The sequence below is a fragment of the Bombus affinis genome, chromosome 13, assembly GCF_024516045.1.
Source record: "Bombus affinis isolate iyBomAffi1 chromosome 13, iyBomAffi1.2, whole genome shotgun sequence".
Taxonomy (NCBI): Eukaryota; Metazoa; Arthropoda; class Insecta; order Hymenoptera; family Apidae; genus Bombus; species Bombus affinis.
Window position 1 is genome coordinate 5,592,127 of NC_066356.1, and position 21,951 is coordinate 5,614,077.

The following is a 21,951-nucleotide window of genomic DNA, read 5'->3' on the forward strand; positions in this document are numbered from 1 at the left end:
TAATTACAAGCAATTTGTATTAACCATTATCTGTTATAATATACTTATTCCAAACTAAAATTTTATATAACATTTTACTTTAAAAGACAAACTTATTTAAGGATTATAATCTACAAAGGTATACTGTCAGAGACAAAAATCTTTTTTTAACAAAATTTATTTTAAATCAATGAATTAGGTACAATTGAAAAAATGTAAAATACGGGTTATAGTACCTTACTTGTTTTACTAAAATTGTACAAAATGAAAAATATTACAAAAAGACAATTGTTATTATGATAATTGCATTGGTTAATAAAATATTTGTAAAGAATAATTACAAATAATACTTATTACAAATACAAGTAAAAATTATACATTTTTATACAATATTTGTACACGATTTCGTGATATATCTGTTCTCAATTTTAAAATTAACTAAAAAAAGCGAAAGGAGTACTTTATAATATTATTTAGAAAGTGATACTATCCTAAGTAAATTATAATTTCTGTTAAAAAAGCTATAAGTTTCAATAAATTCTATCTTTTTTTTTTACTTTTAATCTGAATGTACAATATAAAATTTGTATATAATCTTTCTTTCTATATTACAATATATGAATACACATTACTATTTATGATACATATAAATTATCTTAAGTAAATATATATAATATACATTCATATATTATATATAATATGTATATTCAGTTAATTCATTGATTTTTAACATATAAACATACAGAGAGCAATCAAACTCTCTTCAATTCTCTCATGTTTAAAATAAATAAACTTTTCTGTATAATCACTGTACACATTTTATACTGTATACATTTATATGTGAACAGTTGATAAAATGAATTTTTAAAGTTTTGCCCAACTGATTACGTCTTCAAATGTAATCTGTATGAATCAAGAATCACATAGCAGTTTTGACCATATACATATTTAGATTGTAGAAATATACTTGAACTGTCTTAAAAAATGTCTATATTACTTGAATTCAACACTGATTTGAATTCATCTAACAGTAAATAGTGGAATATATTTCGAGTGATGTAATATGGTAATGTTTAAATCACAGCCTTCGCTGACGATAACGTTGTGTTAAAGAAATCAAAAATTGCGCTATGAACGGCCATACGATTAAGATAGTGAATAATCGCGGTGAACACTCTGATAAAGGCCACCATTTTGGGTATGAAGTTGCTGCAGTCTGCTTCTACAAAAATGATATATCATTGAAAGAAATAGAAATATGATAAAAATGTCGTTTTATTGTATTTGCACATACTATTGAAGGCGCCAATGCGTGTAATGTTTGACCTTCTAAACTGCGCACTCTAGCCGTTATTCTGTCTAAATCTCTTTGTAAGTTTTGCATAGTTATAGCTATTTGATTGAAAAATTCCTCGTTAGATTTTTCATCTTTTTTAACACGTTGTTTACTTTTTTCTTGCTTATTTTCTGTTAGTAGTTCTGTATAGCCATTTGTATTAGTGTATCCATTAATTAATTCTGAAGAGTTCTCTCTTTGAACAACTAACTCATTAACTTTATCAGTAGAAACATTTAAACCATTAACCATTTTTTGAGTAATATTAGTGGTTTTTGTTATGTCTTTTGGTATTCGTTCCGGAGCTGACTATGAATAAGAAGAAACAATTTCAGTTATAAGTTGGAAATAAAAATATGTCCAATACTGTGTACTGTTTATAATACTAGTAGCTTACTTCGACAGTATCTATAAATTCGTCTTCGCCGTCGGTATCTAGTGGACTTGCACTATGGCTAGTAGCTGGGCTGGTTTCTAAACTACTTGCAATGTGTCGAGTCATGTTACAACCTCTATGTGGTGATGTTTCTCTTGATGCTGTATAAGAAAAACTTATTAATAGAATTAATTTGTTTTAAACTTCTCCATTCTTTGATTGTTAGCATTGAATATGTTCATTGTTAATAAATTATCAGATCAACAAATAAAAAATAAAATATATATTTACAAATACAAACCTAGGGGAGAACTGGATAATGGCATTCCAGGTTGTGAGCGCATACGTTCTAACACAGGACCAAGAAGTAATTCTAAATCTTCAGGTGGGACACTTTCACAAAATGAATCTAAACTGTCTAGAAAATTAGCCACTTTGTCTGTATAAGACATTGTTTCTACAATCTATTAAATTATAAATAAGTATTAAATTACTGTTACTTTATGACATTCAATAAAATTATAATAGTTTCTACAATCAACCTTTTTTAATTCTTCTACATAGTTATTCATAGCTTCTGTTCTACTCATATTGCCCAAGCGTGTCCAAGCTTCCCATTTTGCTTTTTTAACCACTTCCCAGAATGCTGGCTTTGGTTGTTGACATGATCCTTCTGTTGCTTGTTTGTAATATGCATAGAAACGTAGCATAACTTCATTGCTAGGTTGATATGCACCTGAAACATAATACATTATCAACAATATTATTATTAATATAACTTTATTAGTCTACAATTTTAGTTTCATATAAAATTATAATATTCATACTTCCTGCATTTAATGCAAAAAAGTTTGTTTCTTCATTGTTATTGAAATTAATTGCAAAGTCAATGACTTGATAACATTTTTATTGTATGACCTTTGGTCAAAAAATTAAGAGATAATGTGCAAATGTACTCATGAATTAATTATCATTAATCATAAAAAAGTATAGAGATATTAAATAAATCTTTGTAACATTATACATTATTAAGTTCAATTAATAAAGGATTAAATATTTAATTTTTTAAATAAATATTTACTACTTTTTTAACACAAAATTTATGTCACTAATAAATGAAAAAAGTTGATGATACAGCCTTGGACAATTGTAAGCATATTTGTAATTTATTCAAGAAGGATATTCCAGTTTCAAACATAAACTGCAATTTATCCATTCTACTCTGTTAGAAAGTGAAATGAGAACACTCACACATGCACTTGTAATAAATGGAAAGTATATATACATATTTATGAATTTAATCATAAATATTTATGATTTAATGATAAAAATGTACGTTCGAGATAATATCAAAATCTAATCTTTTATTTGCATAAAAGCAAAGAAAATTTCTTTTTTACAAAGCTTATATTTATAAATTATGTGTGAAAAAAAGATTCAAATTTATTCTTTTAACAATTATAAAAATTTATGTGACATACTTAATGCAATTTTTACCAGTAAATAAATATAAACATACTGTTTGTTATATAATGTAAATCGCATACAAATAAAAAACGCTTATTATTATTCTATTTTGTATCTAATTACAAATACTCAGGAGTATAAAATTAACGAGAACACACTTCAATAATTCTGAAATTTAATATGTTAGAACATTATTAATAATCTAAATACATTGAAGAACGGTATGAAACAATGTTTTCGTTTTCAGTCTCAACAAAATAGATATGTAAATACTTTACATGATTGCACGAACTTTATACTACTTCACGTTTTCGCATAAAAACTAAATCTCATAAATGTATTTGCTGCTAATTAAAAAAAACTAGTTTAACAAGTTTCGTAGAACTGAAAAAAATGCTGAGAAAGAAAAAAAGAGTACAACATAACAAGTATCATATCAATGTCATAAAACGCTTTGCATTAAATATAATAAAACAATGATGTAGAGACGATGATATGATTAAGTACATCATTTAAAAGCATCGACAACTCGAAGAATGATATTAATTATCATAATTCATTTTAAATGTCTTAGAAAATTTACCATTCTTTGGTAAATTCCTGATCACATTAACAGCCGCCTGAAACTGTTCTTCCGTCGTCATGGCAAGATCCGCAGTCTTTGAACGGATAGATATTCACACTCACTTTGTTATAACCTTATATTTTTGTTAACTCTTGACCACCTTTCAATGACTCGAAGTATTTGTTTTCGATGTAACAAGCTAAAAAACTAACTTGATGTTTTCTCTAAATTAAATGGACAATTAAGTTAAAAACGAGGCATACAACGAATGACAGATCACCGATTGATGACTGGCGATCGTCCGGTGATCATATACGCATGATGGCGCATGCGCGTTAAATGATCGTCGACCAAAGTTTAACCCCTTCCTTTTCGCTGTTTGCCACTGCCAATCGTCACCGCCAGACCACCAATTGCATTTGGGATGTCATGAAGGTAGCGTGTTTGTGATTTTCTAACGTGGTGACATCAAAGTAACGTGTAAAATATCCTAAAAATCCTTACTTTCACTTAACTTCGCATAACTTTTGAATCAGTGAGTCGTCTTAAAAACTTACATTTTTGGATTTTATACATTGGAAAGTAAAAAATCCAGAAGAAAGGCAATAATATTTTGTCTCCTACAGTAAAGTTCATCCCCTAATAATAAATTTTCACTAGAGATAAATTGCCATAAAACAAATTGTTTAAATCATTTACATAAAATAAGTTATTTATTTGTAATGTGCATGATAATTTCAGATTTAGATGTTAGTTCTCATCTATCTTTAATTAATAAGAATTTCCCTTTTTTCATATATGTATTTCTTATCAATTGCAAACAGAATAAATATTTGTATATGAATATTTCTTGAAATGGTTTTGTTTACCTTTAAGTATATTAATCTGTAGATGCTACAAACATCAATGCTAAAACACACGTATTTACTACTATAACTAGAATTATAGCAAAGTGCAGAATAATAATAAATTAATAGTGGATTGTTGTATGAATATATTATATATAATTATGTGCAAATGGGGACATAAAAATATATGTTTGTAATATATGTAATAAATTTTGTTAGTAAATACATAAAACATTTATTGCTATAAAATTGTTAGAAAAACGTATCACTAACATGGAATAAAGCTATTTTACAGTATAAGAATAAATTAAAACTAAATACATTTCTGTTTATCTTTTGCAAAGATAAGTGTACATAAGTGTTCATTTATGTACAAATGTATCACATATTATTCATTTTATATACACATAATGAAACTATTCATATGTGTTTGAAAGTGTACTATTATATTTTATGTAGTTATTAGAATAGGATTATAGGATTATACAATGTATAAATATTCAAAAAGTATTGAATAATGTATAGGTGGTGCAATAAATACAAATACAAATACAAATATATGAATGGGTATCATATTTCATATACAACTATTGTCTTAAATATAACATAAACTTTTAAAATTCCCATAAGAAATCAACAATTAAAAATGTATACAATAATCTTTTGCAAACACTTAATTTTATTACTATGTAACAAAAAATAATATTCTTTTTGGCTATTATGTCTTTTTACATGATATATCTTATACTTTTATAAATTAGTAAATCGTTTTGTAATTTTAAAATAAAAAATTACAATTTTATATGCTTAATCCACCAAAATACCTTGTACTTTAAAGTTTTATAAAAATCTGGAAACTCTATAATTTGATTCTTAGCAACTTCTTTATATCAATAAGTACTGTAGAAAAAATATACAAATCATGCTTTCGATATTTGTATGTTTAAATAAAAATCAATATTGTTAATCTTTTTAGAATAAAGACCGCTTTCACTGAAGTTGAGTATATAAAGATACCACTTTGTCTTTACTAAAGAGTTTCATTTCCATTAGATACACAAAGAATTCTACTAAATACTGGCAACATTTCTATGTTGTTTAAATGTTGTCTAGAGGAAGTATGGTAATTACTGTGGTTATATTAATAAAAACATATACCATTATTCGGTAATTATATTAATAAAAACATATATCATTGTTATCTTGAAGCATCCTTATATTAACATTAGGTATTTTATCTGCTATTTGTAGTACAAGGTACTAATAATGTATAATCATGCAGAGGTTCTTCCTACAGGATAATTAACAGTATTTGTAGAATTGAGGCAGAACATTGTTCTCTACAAGAATTATAATTTAACAAATAATCAATATCATTAACTAAATTGTAAACAATATATACCATCGAATGTGTAAAAACATTTTATAATATAATTATTATTAATTATATTATAATTAGGAAATATTCATTTTGTATTTATTTTTTGTATTTCAAAATGTTTTGCAGACTCTGACAAACTAAACGTATTTTCTACTGTACATACATTGACAAAGGAAAAATCGGTACTTTTAACTATTTGAGTCTCAAGTCCTGTTTTTCCGCTATGTCATAGGCATAGTAGCCCACTGTACAGGGACATGTACATGAAACAGTCAATCACAGCATGGATTTGTAGGTAAATGCGTTTGGGTTAATATTTATTTTCCGGCCGCCGTCAGGCATTACGTTAATACGAGCTAATTTATGGTAAATTTAACTACAGTTAGAGATAGTATGGTAAAATAGAATTAAATTGGTGGCCAGCAAAGGACTAAGTCTGAGGGGAGGGTCACTTCTATGATGATATATTCGCCGATCCTCTGCGCAAAATTTTGTGGCGACGTTTTTTGCATCATAATAACATGGATTTGATGACATAGTTGACGGAAGCGATCCAGAGACAATACATTTACATAGGAAGTAAACGGAAGCCGAGAGCATGTGAATGTTGATCTGTGCGGACCAATTAGATGATGGATAGAAGCAATATGACATCAAAATAAAGTGAGGTTTTACCAGAAGTTTTACATAGTCACTGCGATAATTATAACTTTTGAACCAGTTGACTTTTCACCTGAAAACTTGCATTGTCGAAACCTATATATAGAAAGCTATAAGATTGCAAAGAAGTGTCAATAATTTATTGTTCTCTAAAGTAAATTTTAATCTCTATATAAATGAATATTGAGAAATTTATATTTTATACATGAATTTATCGTAAAGAATATCTGTTTTTAAGCAAATTCGTAATTTTTACAGTTAATCGATATATGTTCTGCGAAAGGTATCATTCGCATTTTATTTTATAGATTGAACTTTCCTAAGGTGGAAATGGTTTCAATCAGTCGCGGCCGCGGCCGTGGATGGGTTTTAAATGATAAGAACTCATTACCAAAACCAGGGGCATCGTTATATGCTGATGATACGATTTATACAAATCTTCTTAATCTTATAAACCTTGTGAATAGTGAAAACTTAACAGAAATAATTGAAGATATTGCGAAATTGATTAATGAGAATAAGCAAAACCTAAAGTAATATTGCAAAATAGAATGTTTTGTTTTTATATATATCTGCAAAGTATCTATTTTAAGTAATTTATGTTACTTGATCATTTTAATTGATTTTAACTGGTTGCAGGGAGATACTCAATAAACTTTACTCATATGCATTAGACAATACTGACTTTGTGATGAAATTACTACTTATATGCGATAATTCTAAAATTATAAATATACGTGATTCCAAAGGTACAACTTTAAAGGGATATTTAGTGAATCAATATCAGGAAGATTATGAAAGTAGGTATCACTACGTATATTTAAAATTAAAAGCTTGTAAAGGTTAAATTATATACTTCTTAATGTCATTTTTAATTTTTAGGAAGGAAAGATTTGAAGAAAGAAAATGCAGCTCAATTTTATAACCGTGTTATCTTGTTTTCTAAATTCTTAAGTTATATTTGATGTTCATTGAAGGGCTCGTATCATATATTTGGATGTGCATTTATAGATTATTTGGAAATGCTGCTGAAAATAGCTTCACCGGATGATGTCCAATTTTTTACAGAAAAAGTATGTATTTAAAGTCTATTGTTTTAATATTTTATCCTTTAATTTTATATTTCTGTTTAATGGTTTAATTATTATGATATTATGTTTTCAGCTTATTGTACATGGACAAGTCCTCAATACCATTTGTCACAACAAACTGAAAGATTTAATGATTATTGCAAGACAAGTCTTACTCAAAGAAAATCTACCTCTTACATCTCGACAATTTTTATTGTATGGAGTAGATTTAGAGCATAGGAATTTTGGTCAACTGCCTGCAAATTTGCAGAAATTTTATATGTCGCAATTTAGTGAAAATTTTATAGAAAAGGATAAATATATTGTTGATTTCCTAATAAATATGAATTTAAAAGATGGTGATTGCAAATGAGAATTTTATTCAAGGAAATATTGGCCTTGATTTCGGAGGACAATTTTATAGTCGTGTGATACAATATTTATTAAAAATATAAATATGATGATTAATTTTAGAGCATCATTCTTCAACAAACAAATTAGAAAAGCAGAAGCTTTAGTCTATGTCTGCAAATAATGAAGGTTTAAGAGCGATTTGAGGTTAGGAGCGACAGTTAAAGTTATAAAATAAACAGAAATTTAACTAAGTATATGTAAAAAGCTGATGTAAAAGTTAATAAATATAAGTTAACAGGGACTGAGATAATAAGACTGGTTATATATGGTTTCTATCTCAATTAAATGTACTAAACATTTATTTGAAGAATAGTTGCATAATATTGTTGATGAAACTTTGATGTTTCAAAACTTTCCTGATGAACACTATACTATTTCTTTTTATATTATATTATTTTTTATATTAGATTATTAAATTATATTATTTTTTATATTATATTAGATTATAGATTATAGATAACAAAAATTAAACAACCAATACTATTTTTGTGTTGTAAATTAATTACAGTGTAAGCATAAAATTTCCAACAATATAATTTTTGTGATTAATTAGAGTAGAATAATGGAACAAAGTACATGTAAGGTTTACACGATATTTACTAGTAAAAAAAAAAGTATTTCATTACATATTAAATGTTTTATATTTAAAATATATTATATGAATGTATGTAATATTGAATTAATGTATTATTACTGTGATAGTCAATTAGGATTGTAATTTATACATAAAATGAAAACCTAATTTATGTAATCATTGTGAATATTTCTTTCATTTCAAGTAAATAATAGACGATATAATTTTCAACAAAATGGAAACATTTTTTATTCTTAATTGTTTTTGAAAAGTAAATTTCATATTACTGTAATTTGTTGTGAATTATTGTATATTTTTCTATATTTTTTCAAGAAAATTTATCAGTTTTGTTAGTGATAGAGATTTTTATAAATCGAGTACGGAAAATTAATAAACTTTTATAATTGTTGTACAAAGCTGAAAATATCCCAAGAACCCTCACATACAACTTTTAATGGAGCTCTTTTTTAACAATTTTGCGGAGTGTCTGAATGAAACTGATGATTTTTCAATTAATTTTGCTTTTTCACAGAATTAATCTGCATTCTATGCGTACGTATTTGAAAGTTTATACTTTCAACTGCGTCCACGTACAATTTTGAAGTTTCTGTTTGCATATTCTTGGTCAGTATAATAGGTCGATATGATTCTCGAATCTTTCTCTATTTTATTTCAGGTAATTTAAAGAAATCTTTCATCATAATTGGTGTCTATGTGTTCCCCTACGTGAGTGAATACAGCGTACTGAACTCTCGTACGGAAATAATTTTGATAAAAACCAGGATTTCCGTAAAAGCAAGCTTAACGGTGATGATTCTTGTATTATCTACAGTTGTAAGTGGTTTCGTACGTATGTTTCTAGATAACAAATTGGGTAGAAAATAGTTTGACGTACTTACCGATACTCGTGCTATTAACTTTTAATCTCCTCGTGTTTTATGGGTTACAATCACACTCCAATCATCCTTTTCTCTTCACTCCAATCACATTTTTGGGTGAAATGTTCACTGCAAATATGAAAAATATGACTTCATTATTTGTAAGTTCGCGTAACGCTTTGCTTCCTTTCGCGATTGCAAAATCTTATCATCCTCTCTTAGATTTTCTTAAATATAATCGGTCAAAAATTTGTGTATCTATCGAATTTATACTATTTTTGTGTTATTTCCGGTAAACAGAAATCCAACGCTCGATAAAAATGCGATAGTGCACTGAGCTTCTTTTTTCAATTTCACAACAGCTTTACTTTGCCAAGGAAGAAAAGATTGTTATAAGGTGAATAAACCTCATAAAACTATAACTTATATTATGTATAAAACGTAAATTAGTTACAAGCTACTGTATAGTTACTTTAAGATTCATTCATCTTTTGTAATTTTTCATTCTATTATTTCATTATGTATTTTCATCATGTTTAAAAACAGCTAGTATTCATAAATGAACTAAGTTTATTCAAATATGTTATTTTTACGTATTAACTATTTTATCTTTCGTACGTCGATAAAATAAAGTCTCATTTTTTGGACGATACCAGAGAGACGTGCAAATACAGACTACCTTTTTCATACTAACTCTCCTAAACAATCTATTACCATTCAACGTATGCTACCTATGATTAAAGTTTCAACGTCGGAAGAAAATTGTATCAACTTACATGTCGTTCCTACTACTTACGACATCAATTATTAATTAGATCATAAATCGAAAATAGACGAAATGAAAAGGAATATGTACGATATGATGACATCAGTAGAAGGAATGCATTATTTTCTCTTTGGAATTACAAAGCTCTGTTTCTGATACAACAGTTCTTATCCTGATAACATCAGTGTTGAAAATACTTCGGCTGAAGAGGGAAAGCGAATAAAACCTTATGTTTTAGTATTTAACCTATAATATTGACATAAAAAATTCCCTATTGGGGAACTTTATTAAGACATATACGAGAAAGGGTTTTAGTCGTAGACGTATCCAATTTCATATGAGCAAAAATGAAAGAGCTATCAAATACATTCGATTATTACATACTACCGAACAAAATCCTTTGTAGTATAGTTGGAATGTGGCCCATCGAACAGGAAAGTTCGACGTGTAACAAAATATTTTCATATGTCCGTTTAACATTCACACTAGTATCACTCATTAGTGTTTTTGTGCCCGAAATTATGTTGATAGCAGTGAATTGGGGAGACATAGAGATCCTGGCAGGTAAGTCGCAGTAGAATCCACTTATATCTGACATTTTTTGAACGAACTTCTATTTTCTGGGAGAATAATAAATTAAATACCTTCTCGAATTAGGGGCAGGAAGCATTGTAACCACGCTCGGACAAACGTTGTTCAAAATGTTTTACCTAATAGCAAGAAGAGAAAGATCGTATATGCTTTACTACGAAATAAAAAGTTTGTGGGATACTACCAACGATTCGAAAGAAATACAATCTTACACACAGTTCGCTTATTGGGCACGTATTTGTACGATAGTTTTTTATTCATCCTGCGTGTGCAATGTGATCACTTTTTCCAGCGCTGCAGCTGTTGATTATTTTAGATTTGACTACAACGCTAGTGGTACAAGTAACAATCGACATTTACCTTTTATCGTCTGGTAAAGATAATATTTTCTACTTTGATTTTCTTCGTCGTTGATCACAAAGCGAAACTAATAGAAATATATTTACTGCAATGTTTAGATTATAAAATATTTGTTGTCGATAATGTTTATTTTATTTTATTTAGACCTAAAATTTATTATTCCTCATTCGCTATGCTTAATCTCGTTATTAGGTACGGCACAGACATTTCAGCATCTCCCAAGTTCGAAATCGCTTTCATTTGTCAACTTTTATCAGCCGCATTATCTATCACTTCAATCGCTGGTTTGGATTGCTCATTTATGACCACGATGTTACATGTGTCTGCTCAATTTAAATTAATCAATACCTGGATCAGTAATATAGGAACTGAAATAAATTGCAATCCAAATTACAAGCAAAAGATAAAGGTAGATCTAACGAGATGTATTCGACATCATCAGCGAATAATACAGTAAATATTTTTCTACTTCCAATCCTGTCTTATTTCTAATTTTATTAATAAATTTTTTGTAATTAATATTTTGTATCACCATTAAATCGTACCGATTTCTCTTCAATTCGTATATTTGACGATAATACTACTTCTATACAGTGTGGTGAACGAGGTGAATAATTTATTAACACCCATCGTTTTCCTGCAAATTCTTACTAGCGGAATAGAAGTTTGTTTAAGTGGGTATGCAATTCTCGATACCGGGAAAGCAGAAGCCGATCTAGTGAAATTTATATGTTATTTCATTTCCATGGCGGTACACCTCTTATTATGGTGTTGGCCTGGTGAAATCCTCGTTCAAGAAAGTCAAGAAATAGGTCATGCAGTCTATTTCAATGTACCGTGGTACGATTTACCGCCAATTTATCAGCGATACCTTTGCCTTATGATTGTTAGGGCGCAACAATATTCCAGTATTTCAGCATTAACTTTCCAAACGTTGTCTATCCATACATTAACGGCCGTGAGTAATTTGAACGAAGTATTAAACCGTGTAGAATTTAAAAATGTAATATTTTTACGTCGAAAAAGAAATCAATTCTTACGAGATTAGAAAGTAAAGCAATGAAGGTATAAAAAGTTTGATTTCAGGTATTCAACACAGCTGCATCGTATTTTACCTTATTACAACAGATACAACAAACGTAAACTTCAAAAAGACGAGGAAGGCAATCTATAATTTCGCTCGTATTAAAAACAATTCCTATCGAAAATAGTCGGATGTACATCCATAAACGTATAGCATCTTCATACAATTATCCTGTAGTTAATTAAAAGAGTAAATGTTCACTCCTTATCCTACCTAATATTATTCTTCGATTGAATGTAGATCTTTTTTTTATTTAACCAATGTAATCTCCATCGTTATTTACATTACATAATGTTTACATACATAAACTTGGCCTTAATATTCATATCTTGTTATGGATCTAGATTAATAGGTTGAAGCTTTCCAGGAACAAGTGTATAATTATGCAAATTGCTATTGTGGGATTATGTCGTATTACATTACATAATAATGGCAGACAGTAATTCAATTTCTGGAGTTTTATAATGAAGCTTTGTTCCAGTCTGTGGAATACTGACATTGTAACAATAGATGATTTATGTTCTGCCTCTCATAACCATATTGACATTAGGGTCGCTTATTATACCTGCTCGGTCTAATGAGAAGGACAGGTTGTAATGGCTTGACCGGTATTGTTGATTGTCCTTGTGATTTTTTGTTTTAGATTTTTCCCCAACATACCATCGTTTGGACTTTTAGTTCTGAAAATGTGGAAGGTAATTGGGAGATTCCTTTGGTTATACCTTGCTTGATGATGATGTCATACATGTTTTAAGTAGCTATTTGATTCGCTTTTTCTTTTAGGTTTGTAAAGGAAATTTTGGAGAGATGATTGACTTGGCTGCAAGTTTTTCCAGTATCCTATTTGCAGCATTTATAATTTACGATTGAAGACTCTTTTATGTTACTGTGAGCACCTTTTTTATATTTGGTCAATTTCGTACGTCGATAAAACGAAGCCTTATTTTTTGGCTGTCGATATGAGAGATATGTGCAAATACAAACTAACTTTTTCATACTGACTCTCCTAAAAAAATCTATTATTATTCAACTTATGCTACTCATTGTTAAAGTTTCAACGCCGATAGAACATTGTAGCAAGCTACGTGTAATACCTATTATGGCATTAATTATTATTCAGGACACAAGTCGAAAATAAACGTAATAAAAGTTTGGAATACGTCCAAAATAATGACATCAATATTGAAAATACTTCGATTGAAGATTGAAAGCGAACAAAATTGTTATGTTTTAGTATCTAATCTGTAATATTGATGGACACAGATGAATTTTTTCATGACGAATATAAACAGCTAACTGGTTAAAAGACTTTTGTCATTTTAAGATAGTCATATATTATATTTAATGTACATTTTCACATGATTTATATCTAATATTTATATCTTATTTATATTTTTATTTTATAATTTTATATTTACATCTAGAGAATTCTTAGTGCTACACGCACTTAGATACTTATATAAATTAAATGTAATAACAAATATAACTTAATTCTAAATTAAATAATATATAATTCATTCTTATTTGTACAACATAATTGTTACGCCACGAGGCTTACCACGGGCTGTATTTTCTAACCGTCGCTCGCGGGCCCTACAATGTCGCAGTCAGATCGTCTTATCTGACCGCTGGATTATATACAATGTATCGACGAGCGCATAGCTGTCGCCAAGCAGCGAGCTCTCGAAACGTCGAATTTTGTCCGTTACGTTTTCCACGCAAGAACAGACATACGTGATCATAGGCGCGAACGGTGGCGTGACCTAAGTATAGTGGGGGTCATCTTAAAAATGAGACAAGAAAATCATCTAAAGTCGATCAGTTCCCTGTGACGCGTCAAACGTTACACATTGAATCGAATCTAACACATAACGTCTATCTCAAGCTGCGAATTGCGATAGGTCTCGTTATAAGCAAACCGCTAACTAAACCTTGACTGTTATCTTTTTCGTTTTTAATTGTTGATCTTTGGTTGAACTTGTTGTTTCGTTATTTTTATTAAACTTTTATCAACCAACCCAGTGTAGTTATTCGTATACACTCAAACCTAACCACCTCTATTCTCGTAATAGAGATAGGGGATCAATCAGTTCGTGGCGTCGATTGTTTAATCGTAACGAGAATTTACGACTCTCGTTGACGCGTTATCTCGCGATTGCGTCTCTCCGCGAACGGTTGAAACAATAATTATTATACAAGCATTTCTTCTATACTATAGTATTATAGTAAATACTATCAGAAATTAATAGCCACTATTCTTACAATATTAACAGAATTAATAACTTTTTTAGTACTTCTTATAATATAAATATACTGAAAATCATAAACATAGCTATAAAACATTTAGAACTAACAACAACTAAGTTTCTTGATGTGATGAAGATTTCGTGATTCCTGTTGCAGTTTCCTGATGTTGCAGCAAAAGCAATTATACAGCACATAAAAAGAAATATTACTTTCCCTTATCTTCGAATATTTTAAATTGAATACAAGAGAGTTACAACTGTGTTAGGCTTTAACATTTAACAACGAATTTGGATAATGACCATTTAATAAAATTAAGAAAAAGAATTATGGGTACATTAACCAGTCGAGAAGAAATTTTCGTCAAATTACACGAATTTCTCATCAAAGACAAGAAGACGAAAGACGTCCCGTAAATTGTTTCATATATTTTATACACTCTTAAAATAAATGTTACACATATACATACATATCATAAATATATGTATTGTTGATATTATATTACTATGTAGAAATTAAATATAAAAGAATAAACTAAAGTTTATAAGGATCAGTTAACAAATATATTGTATTACACGCTTATAACATTAGTTAGGTAAGATGGATTAATAATCGTGAAGATATTGCTAAATTTTAACTTTTATATAGTATATATATTATAAAAAGACTTTAATACACGTTCAATGAAGGTTATAATCAAGGTCATAATCAAGTGACTGGTTATTTAATAGTCTGCTCAGCATTTCTAGAACTACTAACTTCAATCCTTCAATGAGGCGTATCGCACGAGGGACTTTAACATAAAATTTGGGAAGGAGAAACTCAAAAAATAGCCTTACTTGAGATTAAATTAGTTGTAAGTTCGAATAATTCACCTGTCCTAATCTCACACTATTTATCTCTCTTATTGTCGTTCACATCGTCCGTCTTTGTCGCACACTGTCACTCGTTCTTTCTACTATCGTCTGTATCGTCTGTCTTTGTTGCACACTGTCCATCTTTCTTTCTATCGTTGTTTGCTTCATCTGTCCTTGTCGCACACTGATGTCTTCCTTGTTACACTCACGTCTTATGCTGTCCTTGCACATTGATGCTTTCCTTGTCTACTACGAATCCATGTGCTGCCATCTAGCACGAGCGGTAAGATCCGTAACTTGGTGTATCCGACAGTAGATGGCGACACATTACATGTTCGTAGACAAGGAAAGCATCAGTGTGCAACAAGGACAGAGTAAGGCCCGAGTGGAATAAGGAAGGCATCAATGTGCGACGAGGACAGATGATATGATCGACAATAGGACAGATAGACAGTGAGGGACTAGGACGGATGAATTATTCAAACTTACAACTAATTTAATCTTAAACAGGTATAATAGTTTGCATTATAGTCTCTCATTAAAATACTTCTCATTAAAAGATTGGTATCGGTAATTCTAGAAATACTGGGCGGGCTGTCAATTAATTAATCACTTGATTAACTTTTATTGAACGTTTATGAAGATCTTTTTATAATACACCAGTAACAAGAGTATTGCGATTCTACAATATTTCCGCGATTGCTAGCTTTTCTAATTTTTCTAAATTTGGGGTTATTATCCAAATGTTAAAGGCCAGTAATTGACAAACAACTATCTCATAAATATTAAGCACAAACATATTGCTATTAATTGTGTTGCAATCCTGGAACTAGAAATTACTTACATTATAAAAGATGAGGTCATCTTCTTCTTATCTTTAAGGAATGTTGTTAAGTTTTATCTGTCATATGTCTGGAAAAGGATAGTTAATAATTATATAATGACAATATAAATAATAGTATAACACTATTTTATCGTTTAATAATTAGTTTAGGTATCGTTAACTAAAATGGGAAAGGAAAAGCGGTAAGAGCTGTTGATTTAGAACAATAATTTATTTTGTAAAGAACTATCTTATCAACTAACTAAGCCTAGTGGACAATTTATTGCATTCTGCTTACTTTAAACAATAATCGCCGCTTATGGTATCGATCAAAGTCAATAAAACGCTGACTAACAATACATTCTAATATTATTCAACGTATTTACAAGTTGTATCTGCAAATAGACGCTCTTTTCATTTTTTTTTCATTCCTTTAATAAGAAATAACGTTGCCTTTATGTTACAAAGTTCGTCCAAGTTGATCGTAGAATATACACTTCCTATGTAAGGAGTATCATATTATGCAATATCAACTCCAACAGTTGTTGGACGATGAAATTCAACGCTGCGATTTATAGTAAAAATTTAACACAAAATAAAATTACATATTAACAACGTAAAATTCACGAATATCTAAAGTCTAAAATAACAAAATATAATGTAAAATATTATCCACATTCCAGATTTTTTATTATATTATATAAATTATTTAACATAATATATAATAGTAAATTGAATTGCAATGTATGCTGTACCATAAAATAAAATTAGGCTTGCAATCTAACGCAAAAAATTATCTTAGGGTAATAACAATCTTGCATAATCTATAATTATCCTGAAGATCAATTATTGATACAATAAAAATTCACGTGAACTATGTAAATATAGAACATTCTTGCAAAAATACATTAATTAAACATGATCCCAAATGTAATATTCCTCGCAGTAATTTTTCATACAGCATCGGAATGAAATTTTATTAACTATTAACTACTAACTAGTAACTCTAAATTAATAAAATTTAACTGTATAATAAAAGAAATAATAAATTACCCAAAAGGATAAATCAACATCCTATCACTCTGCCTATTAACCCCTTCCCGTACTTTAGCGAGTCAGACTCGCGATGAAGATTTTGGCCCAAACATGAATATCGCGAGTCAGACTCGCTAAAGTACGCGAAGGAGTTAAAGGTAAAATTAACACAAAATCTGATTTAGTCCAAGAGTATGTCGGTAATCTCGTCGTTGTTCATCTTCGTCCTGGACCAATTTCAAGATAATTATTTAAACGTTTTACTTCCTCGATTAACGAATAACGATCACGATTTCATCTTTTCTGGAGCAGATTCCTCCACAAGTTCAGTTTTTAATTTCGTCTCAATTTCTGCTTGCTTGTTCGCCTTTTGATCGTTCTCTTCCACTTGTTCGTCCACGTTGATTTCTTCTTCTTCGTCTGCAACTATTTCTGAAACTATTTCTTCCTTTACGGTTATTTCTTCACCACAGTTCCTTTCTTCAGCGTCTCTTGCTTTCGTTTCCCCAGTATTTTCTGCCTTGTCATCCGGTGAACACGCATCTCCAGGTCGATGAAATGTTAGCATGTGATGGTCCAATTCTGCTCTGAAGAAGAACTTGAGCGTGCACTGAGAACAATCGTAGGGACGAGCACCCAGGCCATGCTCTTGAAGCATATGGCTCTAAAAATGAAAGATTAAGGTTATTTGGAGTCTTTCTATAAATATAATTTGACGTTGATAAATTAAAGTTGTAAGAAACTAAGAAATAAGAGCGAAGTTTCAGAAGAAATGAAATAAAAGTTTTTGTCGAAATAAAATAAATATTTTCAAAAATAATGATAGTAATCAGATGAAGAATGATGCTTCTTATCATACCTGGAGGCCGATAGGAGCAGTGAAGAGAGACTGGCAAATGTAACAGCTGAGAGCGGCACATCCTGCAAAAGTGTGCTCTATCAAATGGCTTTGCAATTGTAAGGGACTGCTAGCTTCAAAAAGACACAGATGACATCGTAAAGCCTCTATGGAAGTTTTTCCGGACATCTCCAGCTGTTCCTTCTTTATATGCTGTTGAATTTTTGCTTCTGTTGGCAACGATATCTGAGAAAAGAAACAAATGTTTCCAGTATTAAATTCCTAACGCAAAATTTTATTATTATGGTCTATTTATTATTATCTCTGTTACCTGACACTCTATACACGTATACGTGTCCGGCATAGATCCAGGTTTCTCGTATTCTACTAAACGATGTTTTTCCACCTCTTTAGAAGTTTCAAACTTCACCCCACAACCCTGACAATCTTTTGTTATCACTTACCTCGTTTCTGTCTTCCTTAAATCTGTTCTCTGACTCCCATGTATCCCTTGATCCATCCCATTGTCCATCTTTGTTATTGGATGCCCAAGTACCGTCACATTTAGATCTAGCAGGCTCATAAGGTGAATTCAAGATAGGTAAACCCTGAGAGTGACGAATGTAGCATGACTTGCAGACCCTTAAAGACTGTCCTCCACCGCTTATATGACTTGGAGGCAAATTGACAAAGTCATCAGCTAAATAATCTCTTAAACAAAGGCAACAGCTAGGATTCTGGTTCTTTTGGTTGGGACTGGGGCTGGATGTTACACTGTGAGAACCAGTAGAAGCTCTCAAGTGGTGTCTGGCGTGAAGACGACACTCCAAATCACTGATCAATGTCTGTCTACAAACTACGCAAGCTGCAGGGAGATGGGGAAGAGAACCATCTAATCTTTGCTGAGGATCCACGTTCTCCAGGCTATGTCTTTGCACATGTTCCAGAAACTGTGACTCTGAAGCTAGATTTCCTCGACAAACGATGCATGTGTCACTTAATTGAATCTTGCAATGTTTCTGCAATTTATGTTCTGCAAGAGTTGCCCCTGATGGACAGACTTCGTCGCATATGTTACACTTGTGCCGACCACCAGGTTCGTTCGATGCATGTTGGATCCTTGTGTGGGACTCCAGGTCAGTTCTAGAACGACATACTTCCCCGCAATATGCGCAAGACATGCTGAGATTTGATATGGATTTGTTTGGAAGCTTAGATGGAGTGTGAGCAAGTTTCTTGTGGGCTTGCAGTTCTGCCTCGTTGGAAAACTCTCCCCTTTCACAGAGATCACACTGCTGAGCAGATGGATTTGAGTAATGTGGACGTTTATTATTATTATCGCGTTGGTTCAGAGAATTGTTGTTACTGGAGGCTGGAGAGCGGCCTCTCTTTTGAGATTTGCCCTGTAATTGGAAAAGATCGGTTAAAGTTTGAGAAGATGAGAAGATTAACTAGATTAGAATCTGAAGAATTGACTTTATTAATTAGATATATACTTGCTGTTTTCTTAGAAGATATTGAATTAATATTCGGTAATAATAATATTAAATGCTCTAATCTAGATCAAGAAACATTCTTTTCTTTACTCTTTACTTAAACATTACGTACTTCTTCCTGTAATCTGGGTAGTCTATCAATCCTTCCATTCTCCCGAGAATTATTCCTTATAGCACCTTGATGATCACTAGAATGATGCACTTGAGCAATATGCCTGTCTAGTAAAAACTCCACAGCAAATCCCTCTCTACAAATTGGGCACCTGTATAAATTAGCAGAGTGGCTAGCCAAGTGGAGCTGTAGTTCCAGCTCAGAACTGCAATAAGTTCCACAGAAAACGCATCTTGGTCCTGAATTTCCAGTTATTCCCGGAGTGGAGGCCGGACTTGTAACGATAGGATTGTTGTTAGATACTGTAGGAGGGGCATGAACATTTCTCACATGGCTTGCCATTTCGGATTCACTTCTGAAGAAGCTTTTACCCTCCCCTGGCGCATTTCCTGGTGAATTTTCATTATTAGACACTGTGCAAGCATTGCATCTATAAATACTGCATTCTTGACTGTGTTTTACAGCGAAATGGACCTGTATTGCCACTCTAGAATCAAAAGTATCTCTGCACAGGGCGCATCTGTAGAGATGATGAGCATGGCTGTCAAGTAAATGTCTTTGGAGGAGGTCCGGATGGGGATACAGCTTCTTGCAAGCACCGCAAGCATATTCTTTACTAATCTGACTCAAATAATGCTTCGTCAAGTGTACCAACATGTTCTCCCTATCTTGAAAAGTAGCTTCACATTTTGGACAAGGATGTCTAATAACGTCATTTCTATGATCAGCCTGAAGATGTCTAGCTAGGTGTTCTCTGAATGACTCGAAGTCTTTCAATGCAGCTCTACATTGTCCACAAAATAGCGTACCAGCTGTATAATTGCTGACTGTACTGGTGGAATGCTTGTTGGTCAAATCAGCTGGCTCAGAAGAAGTTTGCTCCCTATATTTCTGATTCCTGGGACTCTTAGTTTCGTTGCTTCCATTCATCTTGGAATCTATATAACTTTTAACCTCCAATGGATCTACTCTTCGATTCTCACAATGTTGGAGGACATAGTGCTCCGCGTAGGCTGCTGCAGAAGCACAAGGAATGCCGCAGAGAGGGCACATCATTAAAGTAGAATTAAAACCATCGGTTCTATGAATTGAGATCAGATGATCTCTCAAAGAGTCTAACGTAGAGAACTTCATAGTACACTGATTGCATGTAAATGTATTTTCATAGTGATCTTTCTCAATAGATCTCTCTGAATCATCCTGATATTTTCTTTCCTGTTCTTTAGATGATCCTTCTGGTCTATCCAGAGTTTTCTCACGTTGATAACTCATCTGTTCGTTGGTTCTATTTGTTGATGGGGATACTGCAACAGTTTCTCCACTAAGGATAGCTTGATGCATAGTATGCACGTGCATTTGCAGCTGTTGCATGCAACTAAAGGAATCTCTGGTACAGTACATGCAAGCTAATTTTAATGGTGAACTCAAAATTGGAGTCGTCGAAGCACTTCCTTGGGAACTTTTTAAGCCAGCCTTTGGATTCAACAAAAGGTTTAAAGATGGCGATGGGGAGCTTGGTACTGGTGGAGATGATGTACTATGAGAAGACACGCTTCTTCTACCATAATCAATGTCTTGAAGCCTGGAAGTTCCTTGGGATTGTTTTTTGTGAGACTGCATGTGGGATGTTAGAGCAGCTGCTGTGTTGTAACCTCTGGAACATGCTGTGCACTGATACGGCTTCTGGGTGTCGTGAGTCTTCATGTGGATCTTCAGATGATCGCTGGAAATTGAACATATACTTTTCTAAAAAGATGACTATTATACTAGATATCGATTAGGAGAATTTCAGAAATTTAATAATCTACGAATTTAAGGCGAAGATTATGCAAACTTATGATCTTATCCACGACAAAACTGCCTCTTATTCGAACCACCACAAAGACATTGAAAAATCTATAATGAATAAATTCAAAGAAAAATACCTTTCTAAGAAAATGTGGAATAAATTAATGCGAAATAACAAAGAACGAATGCCACAAAAATGTATGATAAAAATCTACGAAAATCTACGTTTTACCCCTAACAATTCCTTCTTCGTTTAAACCAGAGATATACATCGACAGCTTCCAATAATATCGAGAAAAGCTGAAGATAAAAACGTTACTCTCCAGCCATAAAGCACGACGAATAACGACGGAACGATCATGGCTGACATCAAAATCCTCGTATCGCGAATTTCCGGAGAATATCGCTT

General features: G+C 31.3%; 3 protein-coding genes and 1 pseudogene across 9 annotated transcripts in view; 2 read left to right on the forward strand and 2 right to left on the reverse strand.

Moving 5' to 3' along the window:
• Positions 1-206: 206 nt before the first annotated feature.
• LOC126923040 (acyl-CoA-binding domain-containing protein 5) lies at positions 207-15,560 on the reverse strand. 3 transcript variants are annotated; one of them, XM_050736049.1, is made up of 7 exons: positions 15,469-15,560; positions 9,570-9,677; positions 2,234-2,427; positions 1,993-2,155; positions 1,713-1,852; positions 1,274-1,624; positions 207-1,201 (listed from the first exon to the last, which is right to left on the reverse strand). In XM_050736049.1, the coding sequence occupies exons 3-7, from the start codon at positions 2,399-2,401 to the stop codon at positions 1,058-1,060; spliced, it is 966 nt and encodes a 321-aa protein (XP_050592006.1). In that variant the 5' UTR covers positions 2,402-2,427; positions 9,570-9,677; positions 15,469-15,560; the 3' UTR covers positions 207-1,057. The 3 variants fall into 3 exon arrangements, with proteins under 3 accessions (XP_050592006.1, XP_050592007.1, XP_050592005.1); XM_050736050.1 differs by having other exon boundaries at positions 15,433-15,532; XM_050736048.1 differs by lacking the exons at positions 9,570-9,677; positions 15,469-15,560 and adding an exon at positions 3,742-4,010.
• Positions 4,130-8,337, forward strand: LOC126923047 (uncharacterized; annotated as a pseudogene).
• LOC126923038 (odorant receptor 4-like) lies at positions 9,899-13,765 on the forward strand. Of its 3 annotated transcripts, none has more exons than XM_050736044.1 (6): positions 9,899-10,878; positions 10,972-11,278; positions 11,458-11,718; positions 11,860-13,044; positions 13,133-13,237; positions 13,470-13,765. In XM_050736044.1, exons 1-4 carry the CDS (start codon positions 10,662-10,664, stop codon positions 12,311-12,313), a joined length of 1,239 nt encoding a protein of 412 aa, XP_050592001.1. In that variant the 5' UTR covers positions 9,899-10,661; the 3' UTR covers positions 12,314-13,044; positions 13,133-13,237; positions 13,470-13,765. The 3 variants fall into 3 exon arrangements, with proteins under 3 accessions (XP_050592001.1, XP_050592000.1, XP_050592002.1); XM_050736045.1 differs by having other exon boundaries at positions 10,168-10,878; positions 11,860-12,223; positions 12,352-13,044; positions 13,133-13,764; XM_050736043.1 differs by having other exon boundaries at positions 13,133-13,765.
• Positions 15,561-16,486: 926 nt separating the features above from the next.
• LOC126923022 (zinc finger protein 423 homolog) overlaps positions 16,487-21,951 on the reverse strand; it is a 133,047-nt gene continuing 127,582 nt past the window's right edge. For all 3 annotated transcript variants that reach the window (XM_050736009.1, XM_050736008.1, XM_050736010.1), the window contains 4 exons: positions 19,755-21,477; positions 18,611-19,549; positions 18,168-18,392; positions 16,487-17,972 (listed from right to left, as the gene is read on the reverse strand). In XM_050736009.1, the coding sequence (XP_050591966.1) occupies positions 17,595-17,972; positions 18,168-18,392; positions 18,611-19,549; positions 19,755-21,477 (3,265 nt within the window). In that variant the 3' untranslated portion in view covers positions 16,487-17,594. The remainder of the gene's footprint in view (positions 17,973-18,167; positions 18,393-18,610; positions 19,550-19,754; positions 21,478-21,951) is intronic.